The sequence below is a fragment of the Hemiscyllium ocellatum genome, chromosome 1, assembly GCF_020745735.1.
Source record: "Hemiscyllium ocellatum isolate sHemOce1 chromosome 1, sHemOce1.pat.X.cur, whole genome shotgun sequence".
Taxonomy (NCBI): Eukaryota; Metazoa; Chordata; class Chondrichthyes; order Orectolobiformes; family Hemiscylliidae; genus Hemiscyllium; species Hemiscyllium ocellatum.
In genome coordinates, this window is record NC_083401.1 from 69,188,005 (window position 1) to 69,211,248 (window position 23,244).

Consider the following 23,244-nt stretch of genomic DNA (forward strand, 5'->3'; position numbering starts at 1 on the left):
ACCACATTTCCTACTTAAGTAATTATAATAATTGAAACTTTATTTTTGATCAACTATCCAGAAAGCAGTAATGGTTACCTTAAATTCCATTTGGCCAATGTTCCTACTTCTTCAGTTTCAAGGTTATAACTGTTGTAATTTTAATTTGATGAGACAGGGAATATTTTAACATGAAGACCTTAACATTGCCTCCAGTTGATTAATAAAATGAATAAATGGAAGAAAAATGTCTCAATAATTGTTCTGACTACTGAAAATTAATGTTTTCAAACAAAATAATCACGTTCATCAGAAATGCAATGTACTCTGAAGTGCTGTAGCCAAACTTGCAGACAACACAAAAATCGATGGAAAGGTAGGTTACAATAGGGATACAAAGTTTTCAGAGAAATAGTGATCAGTTAAGTAAGTGAGCAGAAAGTTTGTAAATGGAACTGGGACATAAGATGGCAAAATGCAAAGTTGTTAATTTTGGAAGGGTGAACAAAAGAACAGGATATTAATTCAATGGCGAAAGCTGCATCACAAAATAACTTGTGAATACTCGTGCAAAAATGAAGAAAGCTAACACAAAGGTGTCGCAGGTAATCAGGAAGGTTAAAGGAAGTTTGAACCTTACTTCAAGGGGATGAGAGTATGAGAGCAGGAACACTCTTAATCAACTGTAAAAGGTGCTGGTGAGTCCACATCTGGAGTACTGTGAGCAATTTTGGTCCCTTTATTTATGGAAAGGTATCATTTTATTGGAGGCAGTTCAGAGAATGTTCACGATGATGATCCCTGGTATGGAAGGATTGTGTTATGAGCAAAGGCTAAACAGGTTGGGCCTCTACTCATTGAATTTTAGAAGAATGAGACGTGACCTCATTGAAACATAAACGCTGAGAGGATGTTTTCCTCTCTTGGGAGAGTTTAAGACCAGAGGGCATTGTCTCAGAATAAAAGCGTGCCAATTTAAGACTAAGATAGGGAGGAATTTCTTCTCCCAGTGCATTGTGAGTGTTTGGAACTTATTGCCACCAACAATTGTGGGGGCAGAGTCTTTGTGTACATTTAAAGGAAATATAGATATATTCTTCAAACAGTGGGGGTACCAAGGTTTATGGGAAAATGGCAGGAAAGTGGACATGAGGGATATCAGATCAGCCACAATCCTATTGAAAGATGGAGCAGAGCCCAAGGGATGGAACAGTCTACTTCTGTTCCTATTTCTGTGTGGTGTTATGACTTGCTTAATTTGGCTTAATAAATCAGTGACGTCAAGAACTGTGGTTCCAGACATTATGCTCTTCACCCAAAAATCAGAGGATTTTACAAGTGGAAGGAAATGTAGAATTCAAAACTAGATCAGCCATGATTTTATTAAAGGGTGAAGCAGTTTTGAATAGCCGAAGAGTCTACCTCTGCTTCCACGTCATAGATTTGTATTAATCATGCATCTACCGTTGCATGCCCAACAAATAATGTGTGCAAAGCAAAATGATATTCAATGAAGGTACTATGTTGCCTTGACAATGTCGGTGACCTTGTTATAATCAGTTTCCATTTGCACAGAAAATGGGCAAAATCCTTCTATTTTTAATAAAATTAATAACATTGATAATGGAGAATTCTAATGACTTTAAAAGGTCTCATATGTACTCAAGTGAATCTTGATACTGGTTAAAATTCACTGAACTGATTCAGCCAAAGGTTCCCTATGGAATACAGGGAGAACTAGGCATTTGAATACAAAACTGGCCCAAAGGTAGAAGACAGAGCGTGGTGGTGGAGGGTTGTTTTTCAGACTGGAGGCCTGTGACCAGTGGAGTGCCACAAGGATCGGTGCTGGGTCACGACTTTTCGTTATTTATATAAATGATTTGGATGTGAGCATAAGAGGTCCAATTAGTAAATTTGCAGATGACACCAAAATTGGAGGTGTCGTGAACAGCGAAAAAGGTTACCTCAGATTACAATGAGATCTTGATCAGATGGGCCAATGGGCTGAGAAGTGGCAGATGAGTTTAATTTAGATGAATGCAAGGTTCTGCATATTGGGAAAGCAAATCTTAGTAGTAGGACCGATACATTTAATGGTTAGGTCCCAGGGAGTGTTGCTAACAAAGAGACTTGGTGGTAGACACACACATACGCAAAAACCCACATGCATACATATACGTTTGTGGGGTGAATTTGGACTTGCAGAGATACATTGTACTTTGCTCAACAACTGCATGAATCCATGTAAGACTCTGTTATTTCACTTTTTAGATTAGAATCAGTCTAAACATTCTGGCAAAGACAGGGAACACAGGGGGCTAACACCTTCAACATATTATCTGGTTGACACCAATTGTTGCAGTTAACCTGAGAATGTAACTTTAAAAAAACGTTTAGTGATTTACAAATGAAAGAAGTGAAACTATCATGGTATTCTAACAGATGAAAGACTCAACAAATAATCAAAGTATTTTTCAATGTATAATTTCAGTTACATCACACTGTAACCATTTGCTATAAATTCTGTGTCTAAAAATCGTGTCCTCCACAACCACCTGATGAAGGATCGGCACTCTGAAAGCTAGTGCTTCCAGTTAAACCTGTTGGACTATTACCTGGTGTTGTGTGATTTTTAACTTTGTACACCCCAGTCCAACACCGGCATCTCCAAATAATGTCTTTTTAACCACCTGTGTATACACGATGCAAATTTCAAAGAATTATATACCTGAACCCATGGATCCCTCTGTTCTACAACACTACGATTAATTGTATAAGTCCTGCCCCTGTTCTTTGTACCAAAATGCAATACTTCGCATTTATCTAAATTGAACTCCATCTGCCATTTTTCAGCCCATTTGATCAAGGTCAACATTACTGAAGAGTTTCTCCCTGATTACCATTGACTCCAGTTTTGCTAGGACTCCTGGGTGAGCAAATGATGCTTTGATGTTAAGGGCAGTCACTCTTATCTCACCTCTGGAGTTTAGCTCTTTTGTCATGTTTTGTCCACAGCTGTAATGAAAAGCCAAGCATCCAATGTAGGAAGCAAATGAGTGTCAGCACAACTGTTTCTTTTCAATTATGCCTTAGTCGCATTGTCACCAACAGGTTCCATCACTTTAATGATGAACAAGAATACACGATGAAGCGGTAATTGTCCATGCTAAATTATTCCACTGTTTGTGGACAGGACACACTTACATAACTTTTCCACATTGTTGTTTAGATGCCAGTATTGTAGCTGTATTGAAGCAGCTTGTCTAATGCATGGCTAGTTCTGGAGCACAATTCTTCATTACCATTTGTTGGAATGTTGCAATATCCAGTGCCCTTATTTATCTTTTGATGTCATATGGCGTGCAGCACTTTTTCTGAAAATGGCATCCGTGATGTTGGGGACCACAACCAGAAAATGATATTGATAATATCTTGGAATTTCTAACTGAACGTGGAAGAAAGTGCTTTGGCCTGGTCGTTTGCACTGATGTGCTGAGTATCCCGACATTTTAGGATGGTGGTATTGGTGGAGCCTTCACCTCATCTTATTTGTTTAATTGTCCACACTGGATGCACTATGATTGTCGAGCTTGGATCTGGCCCATTGGTTGTGAGGTCACTGAGTCCTGTCTATTGTGTGCTGCTCCCATAGTCCTGTCTTTGTAGCTTTACCAGGTGGGCATCTCAATTTTAATTATGCTCAAACTCTTCTTGGCATAAATTCTTGCATTCATCATTGAGTGAGGTTTGTTTTCACAGCTGTCCTAAAGTATATGTAACTCACTCTAATTCTCAAAGTGCATGGTAGAATCTGATCTCATATATTTTATAGATGATTAATTCAAGTCTTTTGATTGCTGATGCAGAAACATAACCACAAAACTATACGATCACATAATTGAATCCAACTTTCCAAAACCGAAAATACAAAACTATGTTGATATTGTTTCTAGAACTGGAGGCGGATTGTATGGTATTGACAGTATGCCAGACCTGCGGAAAAAAAAACCAATCCCACTTGTTAGTGATCTGGTAAGTCACTTTTTTTCCCTTCCAAATAATCATCTTATGTTGCATGATTTATTAGTCTTTGTTACTGCCATTTCTCATGCTTTTATGTTTGGTTTCACTTTGTTGCTTTGCCTTCAACTTTATCTATGAGTGAAGTCAGAATTCTGAAATAACAGGGATATTTTGCTTGACATTAAACTAAGATTTTTGCCTTGTGTTTTGTGGGTGATCAGCTTAAGATCTGTCTTATACCTGATGGAAGTTTGCTTGAGCAGGAAATGCTACAGAGTTAATTTGTGTATTAAAACACCTTAACATACCTTTCATGTTTCTATTCATAAAGTCATTGCAATGAAAATGACTCAATTACGCTTTCCAAAACAGGATAATTTGGTATTCTTTCAAATACTTGAAGCCATTCTGTTAAAATCAGCTTTGGTACAAATGTCTAGATTGATTTCTGCCTCAGTATGTTTGAGGTTGCTGCCCTTTCTTTGTTGCCCATTTGATGTGTTCTTGTACATGTTTTCAGAATGTTACTCTCAGCTTAATATTGGCCAACATCATTTTTAAAACAGACCTCCACAAATCTGATGTTCTTCCAGAGTTTGTCAAATTAATCTGATAATCAGTGATTTGTTCTCTTTTTGGCAGTTATTTTAAAATCTTTGAAAACTGTTTTTGTTCATTATATAATTGAAGTTTTGTTGTTTGCGAGAAGGTTTAGTTTCTGCATCTTATGGTTTCAGGGCAAGACGAGCCAATTGTTTGGCTTCTAAGTTTCTGTGAAGGCAAATTATTTTAAAAGGAGAATGATTTGTAATTTAACAAGAAATATTCACCTAGCTCAGGAATGTTGATAAAAAGATTATAGAAATGAGCAGGTTGTAAATCAGGTGATTAGGTGTCCAAAGAAAACCAGTACTCAGAGTGTTTCAAATGAAAATTAGTGCTATATTTTCTGAAATGGGCCCATTCTCATCGTGCAGTATAACAATATGACATGATTGCTTTGGCATCAGAAGAGTTGAACTCTGCAATAACAATATTGTAATTTTTTTGTATGCAAACATTCCTTTTGTGCAGGCCATGGTAAGTGGTACTACAATCTCCCCAATAAATGATAAAAGAGCATTATGCTTGTTGACCCTCAACTTCCACTTTTTTCTTTAATCATATTTTGCAGTATTCCATAATAGTTTCCACTCCTGCATATTAATTGTTTGAATGTGTAATATACATGAACCTTATATACAAAGCTGCTTTCTGTAAAGGATTAATGGTGTAGAATTTTATTGTTAAATTATGATGTTGGTAGATGATATATTAGCTCTCATCGCTGTTGTAGAAACCATTAATTTTATCCCATCCCTCATTTACACTGCTTTAAGTTTACCATAGGTGTCATAAGTTACCTCTGTATTTGCATGCAGGCAAGTATGCAACATGGACACAATCCTGTTACATAGCTTAAAAAATCTCACTACTTTGAATGTGAGTTACATGCATCCAAATTTCCTCGATCTTTTATTGCCACTGATCTTTCCACCTAAAGCATCACTGCCCATAAAGGTTCTGTTAATGTTGCAACCACGTTTTCAAAGCAATGACAACTGTCAACTTTCTAGTTTAATTGTTTTTCATATGATGTAGTAAGAATTCTTTGTAAGACCTACACTACATTTACAGTTTCTCTTGATGTATTTTTCTGGTGAAAGTTTTCCCAAAATGCAGATTCTTAGACATTGGTGGCTTGTGTGCACAAACAAATACATATGGTGGAATTTTATGGTGTCTTGTCTGCAGATTTGAAGTCCGTCCACCATGCCCTAGTCTTTACCAACCTGTCTTTCATTATAAAGGGTGCAGAGAGGCATTGAGCAACTTGTCTGTCTTTTTGGTCTATAGAGGCTCTTGAGGGATGGCTATCTGGTACCCACTGCAGCTCTACCACTGCAAGGAAAGGCCCAGGCTTTGGTTAATCAAGTAGCTCAAGCTTGTGTTGGTGAGAGAGGTGTACCTCGGTTTGGAGGCCCCTTATTACATCAGAAAACTCTTCTCCAGTACACGCACCAATTTAAGGCTCCATCTGCCTTTGCAGCTGGATGTAAAAATTCCTGTAGCAACTATTTTAAAAGAAACGCAAGGCAGTTATACTCAGTATTGTGAACAATATTTACCACTCAGTCAACAACACATTGCTGATTGTGGAGGCTTGTTTTGCTGAAATTCACTGCCATGCTTCCTGTATTATAACAATGATTAGTTGTATATCACTTTGGAATGAACAGTGTTGCCATATAAATGCAAGTTATTTGTTGTGCAAAGTGAGATGGGAGTGGGATGAAATCTCAGTTGAAATCCATACAGCTGTCCCGTGGTGATATCTTGGGTAGGTTCTATTAGTGGCCAGTGGGTGGAATTCTTGAATAAGAATTTATACTGATATTTTCTTGCTCCAAAACCAGGATAGCACGCTTTTACCTGCAAACTCAGATCTGCAAACAGTGCAGATTCTTTGTGGTGGGAATTGTTAGTCGTGAGTTTTGCAGATGTCATGACATCATCTCTTGCATGACAGTGACAGCTAACTTTTCCTTTCATGGTAGAGTGGAAGGGTTGAACTGGAAACAGAAGCATTGCCTCCAAGAAAAGTTCCAAATTGAATATATCAGTGAGTGAAAGCCAAGGTGGGCTGCTTAATCGGTCCTCTGCTCTTCTTTAGCATCTCAGCTCAGTTCTAGAGAAGAGCGTTAGACAGTCTAGCCCTCACCCAACACCCTGTGTGCCCATTCTAGTTTCCTCCCACAATCTGAAGATGTGCAGATTAGTTGAATTGGCCATGTTTAATTGCCCATAGTGTCAAGGGATCTGTCGGTTAGGTGCATTAGTCAGGAGCAAATGTAGAATAGTAAGGAAATGGTTCTGGCTGGGTTAATCTTTGGAGGGTTGGTATGGACTTGTTGGGCCAAATAGCCTGTTTGCTCACTGTATGACTTCTATGATTTATTGTGTTATGTTTGAGAAATCTTTGAGATGCTCATAAAATTATCAAAATAAACAGCAGCTATTGCAACTCCACTAGGAAAGAAGAAAATGTCATTCTCATAAAATAGTTCATCAAACTCAGCCATTAAATCCCATTTGAAAATAACTTTAATCCTGTTGAGCAGTTATAGAGCCATCAATCATCTCAGGAGTTCATAAAACAGGAAAGTTCACAATCCAGTTGATAGGTGTATCAACAATCCCTGCTGAACTTTTTAAAATGCTTTCACTGTCAAATGGATGGATCTTGGCCTTCTCTGGAGGTCACCATCATCATCCACAGCCATTCACTCCCTCCACCTTCAATGTGTATTGGCAGCAATGTGTATCATCCACATGGTTCCTGACCTTAAAACATGGGCTGGCAAGAACGACATTTGCTTTTGATGCTCTCCCATTGACATGAAAATCTGTCAGTGTGAAATGACCATGTGCACAGTTGAATAGCGCAGCTTCTGGAATGCACACTTTTAAGAACACCACAAGACAAGAATGGGGAATTGGGTCCCACCCATCTTTATTTTCTTCCATCTGATGGGGATTTATCTCACATCAAATGAGCAAAATTCAACCATTTGACTTAGAGCAAACATTTAAAAAAGAACGTACCACTGGAATAATTAGTGATCTTAATTACTCCAATGATACAAATATCTTGTCAGTCTTGTTCATTCAAAGAGTATCCTTTACAACAGTCGTGTATCTATAAGGTTCACTCTTTTAATAAAATAGATCAAACTAGTTTGTGGAAGTTTTCTTTTCCTTAAACTAGTTCATAATTTTCAGTTGTGATACATGTGGTTATTGAGTTATATTATGTATACCCACATTTAATTTTGTGAATTCTGCCTGCATTATTTTTTTCTGTATTCAAGAATTGCATTGATCTTGAATTTATCATACGAACTTGGTTTCAAATTACAGTCACTTGTGCAGTCAAGAAAAGCTGGCATTACCTCTGCAATGGCTACTCGCACGTCTCTAAAAGATGAAGAACTGGTAAGAACAGCATATTTGAAAAGAGTCCATATGTTAGTATTTTTTATTAACCGAAACAGAAAATGCTGCAAACACTGAACAGGTCTGGCAGCTTCCATGAACAGAAACCAAATAAGTGCTTCAAATCAGTTATTGTTCATCACAACTGATCGTAATTTTCAGTTTTGTTCATTCTAGTTGCACCTTATTACATTTTTGTGCATATAAGGATAATTTTCACTTTCAAAAACACAGGAGTGTTCGGTCAGGTGGCAGGTTACATTTCTGAAATAGAAGAAGATTCCTAGGTTTCAGGAAAGACAGCTTGTGAGTTGAGAAGAGCTGAAGAAATATCCTTCATGTCCAGCCAGCTTTCCTGTAATTACCATCTTCCTGTCTCTATCATTGTTCTCTGTGCTCTTCTGAACCCTCTGGCCAGCATCTGAATTGCATTCTGAGACCTGTTACCCTGATCTGCCCAATCTTCTCCCTTTGGCCATAATCTGCTCTTCATCTTGCTGTCCCACCTACAGCCGTCGAGATGTTTGAACTGCCGAAACCGTTTTAATACTCCTTTCCTGTTCAGATGGCATGTACCTCCTTTCAGTTCTGGGGGCCTGGATTCCTTTTCAGTTTTGACAGTCAAGTGACTTTCACAAAATCTTATGACCTGGGGATTCTACAAGGCTAATAAGTTAGCCTGCTAGTAGAATAAAAATGGCTCTTCTCAAATGAAAAGTCCAAATTTTCTGCTAGGATGAATCTGGCCTTCTGCTCAAATCAAACTAAAACCTGATTCTTGGTAATTAAACTCAAATTAACTATCAGTGACTCTTCATCATTTGTTTTCTCCATGTCCTAAACTGAGTGATGTAAACACTTCATGAATTAACACCTCAGCCTGCTGGATAGCACTTACAAAGTCATGTGCTTTTTGTTTTGGAAATGTAAATCACTTTTCAAATGACTTTAGACTAGTTAAAGTGAGGGAGGGCTCAGGCGAGTTTATTAAATTTTCCAGACAAGTAACAAGATAGGGAATATGAAAAGGGGGGGTGGTCGACACTGGACTGAGTGTGTTGTGCTTAAATGCTCCCAGTAGAAGAAACAAGGTAAATGGCCTGGTAGTGCAGTTTGAAATTGATGGGTGTGATATTGTGGGCTGCAAGGGTGATCCCATTGAAAGGACAGGCAGATGGACAGAGAAGGCAAGGTTGCCTTGTTAGTAAGATATTAAATTAAATCAATATCAAGTGCAATTGAAAGGTAGGAAGGTATCAATTCCGTGAGTAGATTTAAGAAATCACAAAGCAAAAAAGATCCTGATAAAAATTATGCACAGATCTTCTAGCATTAGTCAAGTTGTGGGGTAGAAAATAAATCATGAGATTGAAAAGGCAGGGAAAAAAGGCATTATTACAGTAATCGTGGAGGATTTCAATATGCAGATGGACTGGGAAAATCCCCAAAAAAGGTATTTGGGGAATGTCTACAAAATGCTTTTATGCTAATACTGACTTCAGTCACTGTTGCCACATCCTCTGCTTAGAATATTTTGTTTTCCTTGGGATGAATTTTTGTTGTGCCTCCTGAACTACCCTGAAACCTCTGCCATTGCCTTCCCGGCTTGGCACCCCTTCCAATCAATTCTGCCAGCTCCTTCCTCATGTCTTTGTAGTTACCTTCTCTCAAATGTTATACTGTTACATCTGATTCCAGCTTCTCCCTCTCGAATTGTGGGTATTCTGTGATATTATAGTCACTGCTCCCTAGAGGTTTCTTTACCTTAAGCTCCCTAAACAAGACTGCCCCATTGAACATTGCCAAATGCAAAACTGCCTGTTCCCTAACAAACTCTGTCACAAGCTGCTCCACAAAAACCATCCCGTAGACATTCCACAATTGCTTTTCTTGAAATCTACTGCCAACTTGAATTTTACAGTCCTGCATATTGAAGTCCTCCATAGTGATTATAACAGTGCCTTTCTTAAATACCTTTTCTATCTCCTGATTTATTTTCTGCCCCACTACTGACTACTACTAGGAGGCCTGTATGTAAGGCCATCAAGGTTGTTTTCCTTAGTAGTTCCTCAACTCTATCTACACAGATTTTATGCCTTCTGACTGTATATTGCTTTTGATTTAATTTCTTTTCTTACTAACAAGGCAACCCTGCTCCCTCTGCAGATTTCCTTTCAATAGGTTGCATATTCCCAGCCCTGATCACCTTGCAGCAAGGTCTCTGTGATCCCCATGATATTGTAACTGCCAGTTTTATTCTGTGCTACAAGCTCATTTACCTTGTTTGGTTTTCGTGTGCGTTGAAGTACAACACCTACAATCCTGCATTGACCAACCTCCTCATAGTTTTTCACCTGTACATGATTCTCCTATTTATCTTCAATTTGAAAGTAACCTACAGTAGATTGTCAAATTTGCAGCTATTACTAACCAATGAACTTATGCTTTCTTGCAATATGACTGTTTCTTTTGGGCTCAGCCCTGGATCTTGGGTTTCAGGTTATACTGTTAGAAGTCCTTAGAAACGCTAAATCAAAAAGTAAGCAAAAAGCACCTCTTCCCCTCTGCACAAGTCATGGTGAGGAGATTAGGAGGCTGCAGAAGGACTTGGAGAGGCGAGGAGAGTGTATACATCTCTATGACTCTAAAACTGGCATTTGGAATACAATGTGGGAAAGTATAAGGTTATGCACTTTGTTATGAAGAATAGAGACATAAACCATTTTTTACATGGGGGAAATGTTTTGGAAGTCTGAAGCCCAAGGTTACTTAGGAGTCCTAATTCAGGATTCTCTTCAGGTTAACATATGGGTTCATTTGGCAGTTCGGAAAACAAATCTAATATTAGTATTCATTTCAAGTGGGCTCGAATTCAAGAGCAGGTATATGCTACTGAGGCTGTACAGGTAGTTCTTCTATAACACGATGGTTGCATTTTTGTGCAACCCAGCATTAAAGAAAAATCACGTTTTAGAAACAATTCTTAAAGTGTTGGCGATGTAATTGCATTGCAACCAACACACGTTTTAAAAGTTCATGCTTTCGAAACAGTGTCCTCAATTCATCATTAATTCTTGTCAGACCGCATTTGAGAGATTATAAGCAGTCTTGGGTCCAGTATCACAGGAATGATGTGCTGATGTTAGAGGGAATCCAGAGAAGGTTTACAAGAATTATCCCAGTGATGAAAGGCTTGTCATATGAGAAGTAGTTGAGAACTTTGGGTCTGTACTCAATGGAATTTAAAAAATGACAAAAGGTATTTCACTGCAACTTTTGCAGGATACTGAGAGATCTGCATAGTGTGGACATGGACAAGATGCCTCCGATAGTAGGAGAGACTAGGACCCAAGGGCATACCTTCAGCGAAAGGATGACCCTTAGAACTGAGATAGGGAGGAATTTCTTCAGCCAGCAGGGGATGAATCTGTAGAAATCATTACCAAGTCGTTGCATGTATTTAAGACATAGATTTAATAAGGGGATCAAAGGTTACAAGAAGGAGTCAGGAGAATGGTGTTGAGAAACATGTAAGCCATCATCTAATGGTGGAGCAGAATAAATGACTGAATGTTCTAATTCTGCCCCTGTATCTTATGGTCTACTTTCTGATCTCTTAGAGAACGTTATTTTCACAGAACTGAAAGTGCTCCCACCTGCCTCTATTTTAAAATTCAAATTCTCAAATGGTAATTATTTAATACAGCTGTGTTACAGAATCACATTCGTAATGCATTCTATTCATAACTCCTGCACGCAGAAGTCCACATTGCCCTGTTGCACAAGATGCATTCAAACAGAGTGTTTTGTCATGTGTTTCTACAGTACTACACATGTTGTTCTGTAAAAATACATAATTCTTTAGGAAATAACATTTCATAAATGCTGCATTATTTTTTAATTTTGTTTGCCTCTTTGTTCACAGTAACAATAGATGGTTGTGCAATTAGCTAAAAAGCCAATTTCCCTGTGAAATGACAAGCAATGATCTTTTCCTCAACATTCACAAAAAATGGTAATCCAGAAGAGAAAATATACAGAATCATTTTATTTTTGCAGATTTATGCAACAGGAGTGTATCATTGCCATTATTACATTGGAGTGTTTTGCCTCAGAGGATAGACACATTCTTAGCAGTGGTGCATCTATCACATTTTCAATACGAGAGTGCAGTTCAACATGACAAGTCATACATTTGCAACACCAGTTGCCTATGTGGGAATAGGAATTTGGAACAAAAAAATGCTGGGAGGATCATGCAGATTTAAAATATGTCGTGCATATTTTTAATCATGTTTGTATTTGTTTCTGCAGAAAAATCATGTTTATAAAAAGACCCTCCAAGCCTTAATTTACCCTATTTCTTGTACCACACCCCACAATTTTGAGGTCTGGACTGCCACCACACCTACATACTGCTATGAATGTGAGGGCTTACTATGGGGTATTGCTCGTCAGGGAATGAGGTGCACTGAATGTGGGGTAAAATGCCATGAAAAGTGCCAAGATCTCCTAAATGCAGATTGTTTACAACGTAAGTCTGTCTTCTGTGTAGTTGCTGCATGTTTATATTCATTTATGTTTAGTCCAGCAATGTCTGAAATCAGAGATTTGCTCAGTCTATTCTCTGACTGTAACCATAATATGTTATTACACATCTCTTTTGTGACTTCCCTGCAGCCTTGCACACAGCTAACCATGCCATGTTCCTCTTCCACTTGAGAGGTTTGTTCTTGTTGATGCTGCAATATCTATCTGGTATCCAAATAACCTGGTGTAATTGTTGCTCTTGTGACTCTCATGCAATTCGAGGGATCTGTACTTTGCCCTCTCCCCTTCTTTAACTACATCTTGACTCTTGCTGACATTGTCTGAAAAACTGTGGGTAGCATATACAAATGTGCTGATACTACCAAGTTGTACATCCCTACTCACCAGTTCAAGCCTTTAGCTATTGTCAAGCTTGTCCAACATTTATTTTTGAATGAGCTGCAGATTCCTCCATTTGGCCATTGGGAAGACCAAAACTAGCATTGTCATCCACTACAATTTTCATAGCCCTGTTATATCCTTTCTCTGGCTACCATCTCAGGCTGAATCAAGCACTTAAAAATTTTAACATCCTCTTTGATATTGAGCTGAGCATCTGAACCCAAACATCCCCTTTGCAACGTTTTCCTAATTCCACCTTGGTAAGCTTATCTCTCTTCATTCCTTTCTCAACCATCTGCTACTGAAATCTGATTTCATTTCCTTGTCACTTCAGACTGGTCAATTATAATGCTTGCCTGGCTGATGTTCAATGCTCATTACGCTCTACAAACTGCAGTTTGTCAAAAACTGAGCTCTAATTCCCATCCTCCTGTCATTCCTGTCACACTGACATTTATTCTGATCCCCTAATGACTCCATTATAAGACTCTCCTTCTCCTGTTTAGATTGCTTTACATCTATCATTTGCTTCAGCCCTATAATCTCTGCCCCTGCTTCAAACACAAACTGCATTTCTCTAACATTCATCTGTTGTGGATACTTTACCTCCATGAACCTACCATTTGCATCTCTGCTTTTCATCACCTAATCTCCACTGCAATTTTCCCACATTCATTAACCTCTACTCCTAAAATCGCATTTCTGTCCCATCCTTTGCATTGGGATCTATTGCTGACTGCACCTGTTTCAGACATTGTGCTTTGTTAATTGTGCAAGCTAGATGCATGTTAGATTCCCACTTAATTGTGTCCTTGTATGTACTGAGCATCCAGCTGAAAGCATACAGAAAAATGTTTCAAAAAATTAATAAAAGTAAAAGGATAGGAAGGGATAGGAAGGGAAAATGTTTCCACCAAGATGAAATGTTTGAGAACCACATTACTTATTGATTCAATATTTACTATTGATTTTAGTCTCATGTCCTTAAGCGAGCTTAGTAGATACAATGTAACAAGTTTTCTTGCTGTACAATGATCACAATTGAAAAAATATAGTAATTGTTCATAACCACTTTTGGTACGAATTATAATTGTACCCAACTCCAGCTCCTTGATAACCGTGTTAGGGAACTGGAGCTGGAGCTGGATGAACTTCGGATCATTTAGGAGGTGGAGGGGGTTATTGAGAGGAGTTACAAGGAGTTAGTTACTCCACAGCCACATGAAGAAGGTAGATGGGTTATCGTCAGAGGTAGGAAAGGGAACTGGCAGGCAGTGCAGGGATCTCCTATGGTGGTTCCCCTCAACAACATGTATACCGTTTTGGATACTGTTGTGGGGGGAATGACTTACCAGGGAAGCAATGGGGCACAGATCTCTGGTGCAGAACCTGTCCCTGTTGCTCAGAAGGGAAGGAGGAAGAAGAGCAGAGCTGGGCTGAGAAGTGGCAGGTGGAGTTTAATGCCGAAATGTAGAGGTTGTTCACTCTGGAAGAAGTAACAGGAATGCAGACTGCTGGGCTAATGGTAAAATTCTTGGCAGTGTACATGAACAGAGAGATCTCTGTGTCCAGGTGCATAAATCCCTGAAAGTTGTCAACCAGGTTAATAGGGTTGTTAAAAAGGCATATGGTGTGTTGGCATTTATTGGTAAGGAGATTGAGTTTTGGAGCCTGAGGTCATGCTGAACAAGACTGGTAAGGCTGCACCTGGAACATTGCGTCCAGTTCTGGTCACTGCATTATAGGAAGGATGTGGAAGCTTTGGAAAGGGTTCAGAGGAGATTTACTACCATGTTGCCTGGTAAGGAAGGCCTTATGAGGAAAGGCTGAGGGAATTGAGGCTGTTTTCGTTGGAGAGAAGAAAGTTGAGAGGTGACTTAATCAAGATGTATAAGATAATCAGACGGTTAGATTGGGTGGACAGTGAGAGCCTGTTTCCTCGGATGGTGAAGGCTGAGGAGACATAGCTTTAAATTGAGGGGTAATACATTTAGGACAGATATTAGGGGTAGTTTCTTTACTCAGAGAGTAGTAGGGGTGTGGAACAGCCTGCCTGCAATAGTAGTAGAGTCGCTGAATTTATGGACATTTAAACTGGCATTGGACATAGATGGCTTAGATGGGTATTAGATTAATTTCGCAGGTGGTCGCAACATTGAGGGCTGAAGGGCCGGTACTGCGCTGTAAAGCTCTATGTTCTTATGTATAATGGTATATGTTCTACAAACAGGTGCAGCTGAAAAAAGCTCCAAGCATGGTGCAGAAGACAGAACACAAAATATTATCATGGCAATGAAAGACAGGATGAAAATCCGAGAACGGAACAAGCCAGAAATCTTTGAACTCATCAGAGATGTCTTTGGAGTGATAAAAGTTACACATGCACAGCAAATGAAGACCATCAAACAAAGTGTACTTGATGGAACATCTAAGTGGTCAGCAAAGATTACTATAACTGGTACAGTGCAAAAGTTACCAACACCTATTTTACGGACCAGGCTCTCTCAATATCAGTTATATTCCATATTGTGTATTTTTCCAGTAATTTCAAATAAAGACAAGCAATTCTAGAAAATTCCTGAGGTTTATGTTAAAATCTTCAATGCCACAATTCCTTGCAATAAAGTGCTGCATGACAGATCTAAATTTTCCCCAGTGGCATTGCTGTTACATGTCACTAACAGTAATGAGCTTTGCAGTTTGTAAAATCACAGAAACGTACAGAATGATTGAAGCACAGAAGGAGGCCATTTCTCCCATTGTATCTACCGGCTCTCTGCACAAGCAAATCAGCTCATGTCACTCTTGTGCCCATCCCATATAACCCTGCAATTGTTTTCCATTTGGATAGTGATTCATTTCCCTATGATTGAATTCCCATGATTGAATTTGCCTCTGGAACGTAACTATATACTACATGAAACATTTTTCTCATGTTGCTTTTAGTTCTTGAGCAATTCTCTTTTTAAATCTTTTTTGGATCTTGATCATCTCAACAATGAGGCCAGTTTATCCTTAGCCATTCTGTGCACACACCTCCTATTTTGAATGCCTCTATCAATTCTCCTCTTAGCATTTTTGAGGAGAACAACCTATATTTTTTCCAATTTGTCTACACGATGAATCCCTTGTGCTTGGAACAATTCTCTTATATTGCATTTCCTTGCACCTTCATTATTTTTTTTGCACCCTTACTAAGCTGTGGTGGCCAGCATTGGTTCTGGCCTAATTGAAGTATCTTGTAGAATGTTACATGAAGGTTCATCATCAATCTATGTTAATGCTTTGTTCATGTATTTATTTACATTATTCTCATCAATTTTACCTCATCCCAACCTAGATGGCTGTTTGAGTGACTAGTGGTGTACCAGATGAGTCAGTAGTGGCATCCTTATTTTTGTTACAAACATAAATGATATAGATGAAAATACAGGAAGAATAGTATGCAAATTTGCAGGTAACATCAAGATTGGTAGAGTGGTTATTAGTAAAGATGATATTTGTAGGTTACAGAAAGATCTAGATGGGCTGGTCAGATGGGCAGACCAATGGCAGGGTTAATCCTGTACAAGGTGATGCACTTTGGAAGAAGGAAGAAGATGAGGGAGTATTTAATGAATGATAGGGTACTGGGGTAGCTTTAAAGAACAGAGGGATCTTGTGAAGAGAATTATACACAGATCCATGAAAGTCAGCAGAGCATGGGAATATGATAGTTAAGGCACGTTTCCTTGCAGTTGCTTTCATCAGTCGTGGCATCGAGAATAAGAGCAAGGAGATAAGCTGGAGTTTTACAGAGTGTTGGACAAGCCACAACTGGAGTACTGTGTGCAGTTGTGATCACCTCCCTCCAGGAAGGATGTGATAGCATGAGAGGGGATACAGAGGAGGTTCACCAGGATATTGCCTAGGAAGGAGGAATTGAGCTATAAGGAGAGACTAGGTAGACTTGGATTGTTTTATTTTAGTGCAGAGAAGACTGGATCCAGGAGGACATGATTGAGGTGCAGAAGATTATGAGGGATATGGACAGGGTGAATAGAGAGCAGCTGTTCCCCTTGGTTGGGAGGTTGATCACAAGCGTGTATAGTTTTAGGGTAAGGAGCAGGAAATTCAGAGGGGATTTGGGGAAAAGCTTTTTGCTCAGTGGATAGTGGAATGCACTGTCTGGGATGATAGTGGAGCAGGGAGGCTGGAAGAATACAGCAAGCCAGGCAGCATTCGGAGGTGGAGAAGTCGACATTTCACGTGTAAGCCTTCTTCAGGACTGGAGGTGGGTGTAAGGGGAGCTGCAGATAAAGGGGATGGCGGGGACAGGATGGTCAAGTAGGCATAGGTGAAGACAGGGAGAGGGTACAACGTGGTTGGTCAGTGGGAGGAATGAATCCGGTTGGTGACTGGGAGGAGTGGAAGGGAGGGGGTGGGGCTGGGAAGGGGGTCAAGGGGAGGGAAGGGACGTTATTTGAAATTGGAGAACTCAATGTTGAGTCCTCCAATTAAAATGGGTGGTGACTAGGAGGTCCTATTGGCTCCCGTGGCCTTGGCTGAGATGCCCGGAGAACCATTCTCTCAGATTACATTTAGTCTCTCTGATGTAGAGAAGACCACATCGTGAGCACCTGATGCAGTAAACTAGGTTGGAAGAGAGGCAGGTGAACCTCTGTCTTACTTGAAAGGACTGTTTGGGGCTCTCGATGGAGGTGAGGAGAGTGGTGTACCGGCAGGTTTGCACCTCTTCTGGTTGTGGGGGAAAGTAACTGGGGGTTCAGGGGGGTTGGTGGGGAGAGTGGCGCAAACCAAGGACCCTCCCCACCCTTGTCTGCCTTCCACAAGTACCATATCCTTCAACAGTCCTTAGTTCACAATAAATGTAGTTTATTGCATCAGGTGCTCACGATGTGGTCTTCTCTACGTCGGGGAAACCAAACGTAAACTTAGGGAATGGTTCGATGAACATCTCAGCCGGGCCCGCATGGGCTGACCAGACCTCCCAGTCACTGCCCATTTTAATTCTCCTTTCCACTCCTTTTCCGACATGACCATTCTTGGCCTCCTCCATTGCCACAATGAACCAAATCACAAATTGGAAGAACAACATTTCATCTTCCGCCTGGTAGCCTGCAGCCCAGAGGACTCCGCATTGAGTTCTCCAATTTCAAATGACCTCTCTTCCCTTCCCTCGACTCCCTTCCCAGCCCCTCCCCCTCCCTACTTCTCCTCCCAGTCACTTACCAGATTCATTCCTCCAATTGACCAATCAGATTATACCCTCTGTCTGGCTTAACCTGTCCCCATTTCACCACTCATATCCCTCTAAACTCTTCCTGTTAATATACCCATCCAGATGTATTTCCCGGCACGGTGGCACAGTGGTTAGCACTGCTGCCTCACAGCGCCTGTAGACCCGGGTTCAATTCCCGACTCAGGCGACTGACTGTGTGGAGTTTGCACGTTCTCCCCGTGTCTGTGTGGGTTTCCTCCGGGTGCTCCAGTTTCCTCCCACAGTCCAAAGATGTGCGGGTCAGGTGAATTGGCCAAGCTAAAATTGCCCATAGTGTTAGGTAAGGGGTAAATGTAGGGGTATGGGTGGGTTGCGCTTCGGCGGGTCGGTGTGGACTTGTTGGGCCGAAGGGCCTGTTTCCACACTGTAAGTCTAATCTAATCAAAAAAAATGTTGTAATTGTACCAACCTCCACCAAATTCCCTGGCAGCTCATTCTATGCACGAAATGCCCTCTGCGTGAAAAAGATGCCCCTTAGGTCCCTTTTAATCTTTCCCTTCTCACCTTAAACCTATACCCTTTAGTTCTGGACTGCCCCACCCCAGGGAAAAGTCCTTGTCTATTTATCCTATCCGAACCACTCATTATTTTATAAACCTCTATAAGATCACCCCTCAGCCTCCAACGCTCCAAGGAAAACAGCCCCTGCCAATTCAGCCTCTTCCTATAGCTCAAACCTTCCTGGCAACATCCTTGTAAATCTTTTCTGAACCCTTTCAAATTTCACATCATCTTTCCGATTGGAAGGAGACCAGAATTGCACGCAATATTCCAACATATTAACTACATAAATGGAGTGCAAGGTTAGAAGAACAGTACTGCATCTGACCCTGGCATATTCTGAGAAGGTCATTAATGATCTTAAAGTGCTGGCCTTTATAGTAACCCAGTTTTAACAGCAATTCTGCTAACTGTAAGGAACATAGTTGGGATATCTGGTCCATTCTGACCAGATATCCCATCCCAATCTCGTCCCACCTGCCAGCACCCAGCCCATATCCCTTTCTATTCATTTACCCATCCAGATGCCTTTTAAATGTTGCAATTGTACTAGCCTCCACTATTTCCTCTGGCCCCCCATTCCATGCACACACACACCCTCTCTAATAAAAAGTTGCCCCTTAGGTTGCTTTTATATCTTTCCCCTCTCACCCTAAACCTATGCCCTCTAGTTCTGGACTCCCCCACCCTAGGGAAAAGACTTTGTCTATTTATCCTATCCAAACCTCTCATGATTTTATAAACCTGTATAAGATCAACCCTCCGCCTCTGATGCTCCAGGGAAAACAGGCCCTGCCAATTCAGCCTCTCCCTATAGCTCACACCCTCCAACTCTGGTAAAATCCTTTTAAATATTTTAAAAATCCTTTCAAGTTTCACAACATCCTTCCTATAGGAGGGAGACAAATCCTGGAAACTGGGATTAGTGCACTTTTACTGCTAGTTATGTCAGTGCAGACTCAGTGGGTAGAAGGGCTGTCAGCACAGGAGGAGGCTATTCAGTATATAGGTAGATCTCCCATAACGCGATGGTTGTGTTCTTGTGCAACCCAGCATTATAGAAAAATTGTGCTTTAGAAACAGCACTTGGAGTGTTGGTGATGTAATTGCATTATAGCCAAAAAAAATTCAAAAGTTCACGCTTTAGAACAATGTCCCCAATTTGTCAATCACGTTATCGTGAATTCATGTTAACGAAATGTGTTATAGCAGAATGACCTATGTCACTTTATGCTAGTCTGCCACCTTTTCTCCATACTCTACCTAATGTTCTTTTTCAAATAACCATCTATTTGTTTTTAATTAAATTGAATTCAACTGAATCTGCCTCCATCACAATTTCAGGAGGTGCATTCCAGACTCTAACCACTTGTATGATAACTGTTTTCTCATTATTTTTGCTTCCATTATTAATTACTGTAAATTTGAAGCTTTTTTTTCCTATTTACTCATGATTTTTCTATCAAATTTCCTCTCTGCTTTCTCATCTCCAAGAAGTACAGTCCCAACTTGTTCGTCCATCTTCACAACTGTTTTTCATCCTTGGAACTATTATCCAAAAAACTTATGCACTCTCCAATTCTTTCACATTCAGAACATGATACAATATTACAGTTGAGACTGATCTAGTGTCTCATGCAAGTTTGCTGTACCTCCTTGTTCTTGTACTCAATTGGTTAACTCCATTTGACTTTAACAAGTCCATGCTTTCCTTGATTAATCCGTATTTGTCCAAGTGACTGTTAATTTTGTCTCTTTACTGATCTGTTTACTGGAGATCTCGATTGCTGGCCCTATTTCTGATGAAACCTCTGCAATTACTCTGTTTTTAAAGAAACATATATCCTTTTTAGTTCTTGGCCATGAAATGATCACTGAAACAGAGCATATAGAAGTGAAACTAATGAGGACAACTGGAGTTAATTTTCCTTCCATTTAAACTAATAGATGAAAATCAGATTGTCTTCATTACTTCATCTCTGTACTATTTCTTTGGACCATGTATTTTTTAATGTACAATGTAGGAAATCAGCATTTTCTCAGACCTAGCGAATTATTTAAATTGCTGAAAGTAAATTAATCACATTTTTGCCATTTAGATTTGATTTTTGCTTTCACTGATTAACCTAGCTGCAGAATTAACCTCAAAATCAGGGCAGTTTAAGACCATAAGAAAAAACAGCAGAATTAGGTCATTTGGCCCATCATATCTCCTTTGCTATTCGATCATGATTGGTATGTTTCTCAACTCCATCGATAGGACACCTACAGTCAGAAAGAGTCATTCGGCCTATTGAGTCTTCACCGACCCTCTGAAGACCATCCCACCCAGGCGCAGCCCCCCGCCCTATCCCTGTTATCCCACATTTTGTTTTACCATGGCGAACCCACATGGACTATTTACCAATCCACCTAATCTACACATCTTTGAACTATGGGAGGAAACAGGAGCACCTGATGGAAACTCAGGCAGATATGGGGAGAATATGCAAACTCCACACAGTCCAGGTTGGAATCGAACACAGGTCGTTGGCGCTTTGAGGCAGAGTGCTAATCACTGAGCCAGTGTGCTGCCCATTCTCCCGCCTTCTCCCTATAATCTTAAATCCCCTTACTAATCAAAAGCTATTTATCTCTGTCTTAAATGACGGAGACCTCACCTCAACAGCCATCTGTGATACTGAGTTCCACAGATTCACCATGCTCTGACTGAATAGGGGTGCCTCTTCACTCTGAGGCTGTGACCTTAGATCCTACTCTCTCCTACTAATGGAAACATCATCTTCACATCCACTCTATCCAGGCTGCTCAGTAAATTTCAATGAGATCCCATCCACCCCAACTCATCTTCTAAATTCCATCAAGTAGAGACGCAGAGTCCTCAATTGCTCTTTATATGGCAAAACCTTCATCAATAGGATCATTCTTGTAAACTTCCTCTGGACCCTCTCCAATGACAGTTCGTCCTTCCTTGGGTTCAGGGCCCAAAATTGCTCACAGTGTTCCAAATACTGTCTGACAGGGGTTTACACAGCCTCGGAATTACCTTTCTGCTCTTGTTTTCTAGCCCACTTGAAATGAATGCTAACATGGCATTTGCCTTCCCAACTGCCAACTGAACCTCAAGAAACAATGGAGACAGAAAGTCAGTTGGCCTAAAATCCGACAGGGAGAATGCTAGAAATCTATTGTTAAGGATTTTGTAGCAGAACATTCAGAAAATATTTATGCAATCAAGCAGAGTCAACGTGGTTTTGTGAAAGGGCGTATTTGTCTTATTATTAACCTTTTTTTGCGAAAATCATAAGTAACATGAATAAAAAGAAACCTGTAGATATGGTATGTTTGAGTAGGTGTGTCTGCCGTAGGTAGATTGGTGAGGATGAGTTGAGGTAAATTTGTTAATTTGTTTTATTAATTCCATGCAACAGTTCGTCCTTTCTGCAAAAATGGCACAGCTTAGTTGTTGTTGGTGCTACCAAGCTAATCTTGGTGGTGGATATTTAAATCTCCCACTTTGATTAATCTAACCAGGGAGACATTGCAGAACTCAGAGGGAGAATGAGGAGGGGCTCTCATAGAAACCTATAAAGTTCCCACAGGCCTGAGACAGGGTTCTTGATGAGCAGGGAGTCCGAAACTGGTCCCAGTCTAAGGGTAAGAGGTGAGATTCATAGAGATATGGCTATAATAGTGCACTAATTACAGAAGTAGTCTGCAGATATACCAAGTAATAAGGGAGACAAAAGAAATGGTATTGATTATTGTGAGGTGAATTGAACACAAAAGTACGTCAGTTCTGCTTCAGGTATTCAGAACATTGGTAAGTCTACATCTGGAATATTCTGTGCAATATTGGTCTCCTTATGTAAGGAAACATGTGGGCAGCACGGTGGCACAGTAGTTAGCACTGCTGTCTCCGGGTGCTCCGGTTTCTTCCCACAGTCCAAAAATGTGCAGGTTAGGTGAATTGGCCATGTTAAATTGCCCGTAGTGTTAGGTGAAGGGATAAATGTAGGGGAATGGGTTTGGGTGGGTTGCGCTTCGGCGGGTCAGTGTGGACTTGTTGGGCTGAAGGGCCTGTTTCCACACTGTAGGTAATCTAATCTAATGTAATTGTGTTGTAATCAGTTCAGAAGGTTTATAATACTAAAATCTGTAATGGACAGGTTGTCGTTTGAATAAAAGTTAGATAATCCAAATTTTGAGCCAGTGGACCTTGAAAGTGTAGGATTGAAACATATAGGATCTTGAAGAGTCTTGACAAGGTAGATGTGGAGAGGATGTTCCCTTTAATGGGAGAACGTAGAACTAGAATTTGCTATGTCAAAATCAGGGGTCACCCATTTAAATCAGAGGGCTATTTCCCGCTGAGGCTCAAGTCTCTGAAACCCTCTCCCTGAAAGGGTGATGGAAGTAGAGTCCTGGATATTTATAAGGCAGCGGTGGATTGATTGAAAGGCGATAAGATTCGGGGTGAATGTGGATTT

General features: G+C 40.2%; 1 protein-coding gene across 3 annotated transcripts in view; it reads left to right on the forward strand.

The window, feature by feature from the left end:
- Window positions 1-23,244, forward strand: part of LOC132809026 (protein unc-13 homolog B-like) — a 577,546-nt gene that overhangs the window by 397,424 nt on the left and 156,878 nt on the right. For all 3 annotated transcript variants that reach the window (XM_060822442.1, XM_060822515.1, XM_060822523.1), the window contains 4 exons: window positions 3,936-4,014; window positions 7,966-8,040; window positions 12,355-12,574; window positions 15,203-15,430. In XM_060822442.1, the coding sequence (XP_060678425.1) occupies window positions 3,936-4,014; window positions 7,966-8,040; window positions 12,355-12,574; window positions 15,203-15,430 (602 nt within the window). The remainder of the gene's footprint in view (window positions 1-3,935; window positions 4,015-7,965; window positions 8,041-12,354; window positions 12,575-15,202; window positions 15,431-23,244) is intronic.